An 8,214-nucleotide genomic window follows, 5' to 3' on the forward strand; every position below is an offset into this window, starting at 1 on the left:
CGCGATTTCGTAACGTTATTTACATATTTCACTTTGTCCGAAACTTGGTGACTTTCCAGTTTTCTTCAAAACATCTAGAATACTGGACTTGGCAACCATTTGATAACGTTTTTGATTGGGAGAATTTCGTCGAAACACACTTGTTTTTGTTAGCTCCGTGTCATATTTTGAAGTTGCTGCATCCGAGCATGCGCAGAGATAACCCATGACTTCTGCATCTGTTGTATCGTGGGTGGCCGTCTATTGGTTACGCCTGCATTGAGCCCGCCAGACTACGCGATAAGGAGAAGACAGAGAACTCGGGACAGGGCTGTATTGTCAGGACAAAACATACAGAACTTCGGCGTAAACACATAGGATGACTAAATGGCTAAATATGGTCGTTCACGCGTTCGTTCTGTATAGCCAATGGCGGTGTTCGGTCGTGAACAATTTCAGCCCCCACCCAACTGGTCTTAGGTTGCTAAGCCGTGTTTGGTGAGCTCCGCCAACGCACTTGCTATCCGAAACGTGTCGTACGGCTGGTGACCTTGGGGATGCGTCACCCTCAGCACATGTGCTTTTTTCATGTCTGCGCGCGTCTTGACAGCGTCATCGTTTCTTATGCTGATAATGATAATCGTTCAGCTGTAACACCCTTTCGGTCCCCAGCTGCTCTGCCATCCAGAGAAAACACAAAGGCTGAGATACCACCAGTTTGCTGAAGCCTGGAGAGGAGCAGCTGAGATGCCCAGGTTGACTTCGAACTATGGACCATCTGGTCAGTAAGTTCACGCCTTAACCACTGAGGTCTCTCGAGCTGAACAAGTCCATCGAGGGATTCAACAGGGTGTGCTGAATGTGTGGCTGGATGAAAACCGGTCACACAGAAAAAACAGTCCCATGAAATGATGAGGTGATCAGAAGGGGAGTCAATATCCCTGTAATATAATTTTCAGGAATTCACTGAAAGATACAGACTCAATAAGCACCGGTTTAACAGCTGTTTTGTGGTATTTCGTTTTTCTGTCGTCTTGATCGTGATGATGAAAGAAATGTTAGGATGAGATGATTGTTCAGCTTTAGCACCCTTTCGGTACCTGGCTGCCATGCCACCAGAACGAAGCACGAGGGCAGGGATACTGCCAGGTTGCCCAAGCTTACACAGAGGAGATCTAAAGGTACAAGTCAGGCTGAACCACGGACCTTCCGGTCTGTAGACTCGCGTTCTAACCACTGGACCATCTCGACCTCTGTCCTGATCAACGGAAGGCGTTAGTTTTTACTTGGCTGGTTTGTCAGCTGCATCAGACCCAAAACTGACAACAATGTCTTGAGAGTGAACAGGACTCAAACAGGAACCAACTTGAATACCCAGCATAGCAGAGACCAATCGTAGCACCGGTATACGAAATCGGCTGATATGCTCACGTGGAACGGCGTTTCTGGATCGTAACGAAAGCCGCATTCCCATCTCAACAGTGAATTGGGATTTCCGTCATCTTCCAAAGGAAAAGTACGGTCGTTTGAACCAAACGCAAACGTTGGCCTATTTCAAGTATTGTTTCTTCCCAGATATAGTTCGACAGGATAACAAAAATCTCGCACCTGAGTAGCTTTCATAGCAGAAAAAATGTACGCAAAAAATTATGATGAAAGACGTTGGATGATGAGGTGTTTTGTTCTGACCTAAATATGTTGGCAACAATAGGCTATCCAGGTAGGAAAACACAAATATAACAAAGTAAAATCAGATCAGGAACAATGTTCCTATTTACATTTCGAAAGCAATCGATCAGCCAGTTCCAGTGTAGTAGAAATTCGCGAATACAGGCGAAGTTGAACGAGGGAATCTGCTCGAGTCGGGCCAATATTGACTATTGAAACAGGAAGTTTTCGTTCGCAAGCTTGAAGTATCAGTCTGTAAGAAGAAAACGTCTTTGAAGGACATAAGGTAGACGTGATTGGTAGAAGACCTACCTGAAGAGATGTTCCAAGACATAATAGTGAATCGGCATTGTCGACGAGTTGAGCTGCTTCGGTTTTTCTCCATGGTGGTAGGTTCTCTCCAAAGAACACTACGTCCGGCTTGAGAATACCGTCTCCACATTGAGGGCAGGTAGGTATCTGAAAGAGGTAAATCAAAGAAAAACTGAAGGAATGGCGTTTTTCTAACAGGCAGGTACACGTAAGATCCATAACAAACCATTTAGGGTAAGGTAAATGGTATCGGTTATACCCAAAGTGTACAATTCAACCACGAATCTATGGACTGCGTTAAACCCACGAGACAGACGTTCCGATAAGAATAGTGGACGGTATAGGCTCGCCACCACATGAGCTAGCCAGATTCTCAGCTGGCATACTAAAATCCCTTACGGGAAAATCAAACATTTTCATTGGGAATTCGTACAACTTTGCAAATAAGATCCCTACAGAGAGACGAAGTTTCGACATCATCGCAATGTACACAAACTTCCGCAGGACGAACATTTTGGAGGTGACCAAAAGGTTGTTACTGACAGACACGACACGTAATGAACGAAAACAACTCTCGGTGGATGAAATAGTAGAGTTTTTTTTGACACGGTTGTTTACTTACAAGAACAACGGGTTGCAATGGGATCTCAAATATCCTTAGTTTTAGCGAATATTTATATAGAGGATTTCGAACAAATGACCTTGGCCAGAAATGATCTTCCACTAAGAATTTTTCCGCGGTATGTTGAAGCCGCCTTGTTGTGATGGAGTTAACAACTTGCGCGACTATTTCAATAGGTTGAATTCAACAAACAACGTAATAGACCGGTGGACCCAGTTGAATCACGTGGCAATAGTTTGCTGGAAATATGAGGGTGATCCGCGTCCTTTGACGTAGTAGGCTACTTGAAGCACAGGAGTTCAAGTTATCACAGATGGACTAGGCGGAAGCGATCAGAGCTTCCCGACATTTTGCGAACGAGGTCCTGAGCAAGTGCGGTTTGCAAAGGCAGATGAACGACCAGGCATGAAATTCGGCTATAAAATCATGCTACTAATTTGAATTTAAGTAGGATAAAAACAACCCACGACTCATGCAGACCACGAAGCATCGCTCAGCAGTGGATGAAGCATATGAATACCGAAAATGAAGAATTTTGGGAAAGAAGTTGACTATTTGTTAAGGAGTCACGATAATTCTCACCTTAAATCCCTGAGTCTGGCTAGGCGATAGCTCAACGTCACCATCAGGGGCAACAACCTTTTCCTTTCCGTCATAAACTGCCCAAGACGGATTGAGTTCCAGAAACATCTGTTGTAATTCAGCACGCCCAAAACGATGTTGACAATTCAGGCACACTACATAGTGGCTTGTCCCGTGAAGTTCAAGAATTCTATTACAACCAGCCAGGTGATGCAACCGATCTACATTTTGCGTAATAATAGCAAACAGCCTGCGATAAGGAAAGAGTAATGAGAAATTTAAAAGACACACCAGTTTTTTGAAGCCCAATCGGCTAGAATATGGTGGCTTGTATTGGGTTGTACCTGTGAGAAATAGGGCCAGCCAATAAAGTTACGCGCCCAATAAAAACGCCGTGCCTCCTCATTACGAAGAAACGTTTGGAACTCAACAGGTCTTCTGTCGGTACGTGCATAAAGCCCAACACGTTCAGACCGATAGTCTGGTAGTCCGCTTTCTGTGGAGACTCCAGCCCCAGTCAGCACAAGCATGTGTCTGGAACGGGAGATGTGCTCGACCAGTTGGTCGATTAGCCTTGCATCAGGCAGGGAGTGAGACGGAACAAAACGTGACTAAAAGAAACAAAAAGTGTAGAACTAGATAGGTGAGCAAGGAAAACTCGGAATGCAACGATTAGGGTGCGAATAATTCACTCCCTCCTAGCGAGGACGACCGTTCTTACAAGGACAAAAGCCACAGGGTGGTGGACGTTTTCACGGGACTGAGGAAAAAACATCGACGTGTCAGATGAAGTTCTGAGCCTTCAGTGACGTGAGAAGTAAGTCAAGCGATTTCTTATTGATCAGTCAGTGCTGAGACTGTCGACGTAGAAAATCAGTTAGATGCTTCACTGCCATTGAGTAGAACGTTGTATTCATCTGCGAATGAACCGTTGCGACCAAAAGAATCAGTAGTTGAAGAGAAACAAGTGAATTGTGAAGATATGCGATTGACTATAAGTTAAAGTGCAACGAATTCTCCAGAGGCGAGTCGACGAATGGACCCACAGACGATACAGACTGGTGAGAAGTACTGTGTCATGCTTCGCAGACCGCCTGTACAACGCACACTTTCGAAATATAGATGGTTATCCTAGAGAAGATCACGTGAGAAGCCAGCTGCCACCAGGCCCCGTGATGTGAATCCCCCTACACTTGCAGATCAATAGTGGTACGTGCCGGATGGGTGTAGGCTCACCACACTGGTGGTCGTCTAAGCGTGGTTTTCAAAGGAAAACCGTTCAACGTCGCAGTAGGTTTGATTCACCTGAATGGTTAACTGACTGCATCGCAAAATATGAAGGACTGTGTATTGTAAATTTTCCGCTTGAAGGTTTTGGAAATTACTCATATCGGGTCCCTTGGATCCGTTAGCTCTTGACGTATTCCACATTCCATCTTCAATAGGACCGGGCCCAACGACTGTACGCGGATACACGAGAAGGGATGTTTCGCAGTTTCGGACATGTAACACCAGGACTCCCGAAACCAAAGTAGAGTAGGCAGCTGCCCCTATGATAAGCAAAGTTTTCTTGGCAAGGCAACAATGTGCAGGACTAACTGCGTCGGTTTTTTTCATCCGTCAAGCTGATTCAGAAAACCTTAGTTATGGCCAGTACGGCGCACAAGAGCACAAACAACCCTTTAAATGGACACTTCTTAGTTCCAAAAGTACGGATGCTGCCAAGATGGAACGAAGAATATGAAGGATATAAAAAAAGTCGACTGGTTAAGGGGCAAATGTTCTGATGACCTTGATATTTCAGTAACCATTCACGCATTTCACTAAGTAATTGCTCTTTATATACAGAAAAACCAAATTAAACTTTATATGTAGCAGAGAAATTGGGCAAAAGTAAGGAGTTTCCAGTCAATGCAGAAAATCCAAGAAGCCATGTACAGCTGTTTCATCTTTATTGCGCACCTCACAAAACTACAGGGAGTTTTGAACCAGCTAATTCGCGGCTAGTAGTTTGAGCATTAAACCGTTCAGCCACGAGCGGCTGATCAGCTGATCACAATCAAACAGGATACAGCACCACTCATCGTTCAATCACGGAAACCGAATCACGTGATCACGTATTGACTGGCTCTTTTTCACTCGGATTTCTTTTCTGGAGCGCAATAAGTACTGCTCAACCCGTTTTGTGTTTAGCTTGGATGACCTCATCTTTGTCACTTGTAAATCGTGCAGCAACTTTCTAATGTATCAAAATCCAGTTTGATTTGAGCAACCTCCTTTTAGGACGCATACATGATTATTTCACAGCATCAATAATGCATGCTTATCGTCAAGTGCACGATTTTCTTGAGTTCCCTATATCCATCAAGTATTATGTCGTTTGTGAGAAATAAATCCAGTGAGGACACTTCTGGTCCACTGGAAACTGAAGTGACTTTTAGAATGCGTTTTCCTTTCGATTAAAAGGCGTTGACACGTTGTTAGGTCTGACGTCACTGCGTGGCGCAATCTGTCACCCAGATTGGAATGTATTCGGCATTTACAGATGCATGCATGATGAAACTTTTAAGGGGGCGATGCACGTCACAACTACTGTGGGGACGTGATTCGTGTGACTAAGGCCCAAGCAAATCAACTGTGATGAAGTATTTGTTGGCGCTGCATTAAGCGTTGATTCAGCATTTTAACACAAGGCAGAGAATAGCTGACCTCTCCGTTAATTCTGATTATCTGACCCACCCGAGAGATATACTGAAACCAGGGGCTTAAAAAGGTCGAATTAGGCATTTGAACACAAGGCACAGGATAGCTGACGTCTCCGTTAATTCTGATTGTCTGGCCCACCCGAAAGATATAATGAAACCAGGGGCTTAAAAAGGTCGAATTACTTGAATAGTTTGCAGGATCACAGGTACGAATTTATACAAAGGCGAGGATTTCGTCATTTAAAAGTGTGGCACACATCCGAAGGATCAAAGACAATTCAGCTATGTTCTTCTTTGTCAACTCATAAAATGTCTACAGCTAGTAAGGAAAGTTAATAAACGGCTTTTAAACAGTCGTTTGTGTACCTTCTGGAAATAAACAAGCGGAAAGACCATTGGCCCAGAGACAAATTATGTGTACACCTTACCTAACAAATAAGCATAGACTCAACAAATACACTCGTTTGCAACCCGACTTCGCTTTCACTGGAGACTCAACTGAATATCTCGTTTATGATATTCTTCAAATGAATGTGCTGCGCAACTGAAACGTGAGGTAGCCTTTGTGCAGCACATTCAGTTGAACAATAACTAAACGAGAGGTTGAGTTGAGTCTACCGTGAAAACCAAATTGACATGCAAATGAGCATATCTGTCGGAACCAGTCCAATTTGGGTTAAATTGGAACATAGGGTTGACGGAAACTCGGGGACTGCGCCTATATGATGAACCCGAACTGGAAGAGGGCGAAACCAGTCGTGCGCTGTCGAAGAATTTTCAGCAACGTTGTGAGTAGTGTATCACATCTAAGCACAGACTACTTTTAAAATGGTGTGTATCAACCGATTCATATTCCTCTTCACTTGTATGACTGATACCACCCATTTCAAAACAGATAGTCACCTATTGTTGAGATGCGAAGGCCGTTGAACCTTCTGTCAAATCCACACAAAACGAACCACCACTCCTGGCATGGGAGCCAGCAGGATTTCGACTACCAGTGACGTGACACCTCGGGGCCAGTTACAAAATCAAAGATCAACTGCTCAGCATCGAAATTAAAGCAGTTTTCAGTTAACATTAGGTTGAATGCTGTTGCCTGAACTTACCACATATAGAACGAGCTATTCTTATCGGGTGAAAGTGGTAATAAGGGACCTTGGAAACCGTGAATAACATGTTAGTATCTCAAACTAAAGGAACAGTAGTTTTTTGGTTAGCTAGATTCACCATTGTGAAAAAACGCTTCAATTAGTCGCTAGACTTTTGCGCCATGTAACTGTCACTGACAAGCTTTATACCAAGAGACAAGTTCACATCATGATTTTGCCTTTTAGCGCAAGCTGTTGGAAAAAACTAACTGCGCAGCTTGTTTATTCATGCAACGCTTTATTCCAAAGTTAGATTCTTATAAACAGATCCTTATAAACAGCAACGCACCTGACATAAGGTTGTCTGGCTTCAATACGCACTCGTGAACGCGCGCCCGACTAGCGAGGTTCGACCATCCTTCGGTCCTACTGCTAGCCTGGTCCACTACTTGAACTTGACCCCAGGCATGGGAACGTCATCAACAGCTGTTGTAAAACCTGTGTACTTGCCGTACAGTGGTTATAGCTGCCACAATTTTGTTCGCCGGTGACTTCGGGGGGTGAGGTATGTAGCTACGCATTGTAGGCGGTAGATGATATAATTGATGTTTCAATACTGGAGTGTCATTGGGAAGTGCGGGAGCAAGAGCTACGTGTCGGAAGTAACAGTTTGGATGCATGCGCGCCAGTGAGCGCCCGACTGGGAGTCCGAGTCCGCTACTTCCCCCTTGATATGGACTCAGCAGAATAATTACACCAGGAAAGGAGAACTGTCCGAACGAGTACTGTGAATTCTACGAAACCTGCGAACATCTACCGCTAACTGATCTATCCCTAAGAAGAACCATAATGTTCTGAATCGTAGAACTGTCCAACAGGTGGATGAACAAGATTACTTGCGAAGATATAGCGAGATTCCGGATCCCAATCAAATTAGAAGAAAGGTCACATCTCGTCGAAAGGCATTGTTCTCATACGAATGACCCTAAAAGTGTTCGCCACTAGGCGAACTAGACACTTGGAGACATTATACATTATATATATGTATATATACTACCCCACAGGTGAAGTAGAACCCTGGACCGTGACATTATACATATATATATGTATATATACTACCCCACAGGTGAAGTAGAACCCTGGACCGTGAACGTGGAACCACCTACGGCCTCGGAGGTTTACGACTGCATATGTTCCCTCAAGCGCCACCGAGCTCCCGGTCCGGATGACCTTCCTCCCACACTGTTCAAAGACG

At 44.4% G+C, this 8,214-nt stretch overlaps 1 protein-coding gene across 1 annotated transcript in view; it reads right to left on the reverse strand.

Moving 5' to 3' along the window:
- Positions 1–591: 591 nt before the first annotated feature.
- T265_05947 (hypothetical protein) overlaps positions 592–8,214 on the reverse strand; it is a gene marked incomplete at both ends in the record, with an annotated part of 25,620 nt that continues 17,997 nt past the window's right edge. Inside the window, 4 exons of the mRNA XM_009171094.1 lie at positions 592–776; positions 1,758–2,106; positions 3,164–3,413; positions 3,455–3,774. Of these exons, the coding sequence (XP_009169358.1) occupies positions 592–776; positions 1,758–2,106; positions 3,164–3,413; positions 3,455–3,774 (1,104 nt within the window). The remainder of the gene's footprint in view (positions 777–1,757; positions 2,107–3,163; positions 3,414–3,454; positions 3,775–8,214) is intronic.

The sequence above is a fragment of the Opisthorchis viverrini genome (genome assembly GCF_000715545.1).
Source record: "Opisthorchis viverrini unplaced genomic scaffold opera_v5_118, whole genome shotgun sequence".
Classification (NCBI taxonomy): domain Eukaryota; kingdom Metazoa; phylum Platyhelminthes; class Trematoda; order Opisthorchiida; family Opisthorchiidae; genus Opisthorchis; species Opisthorchis viverrini.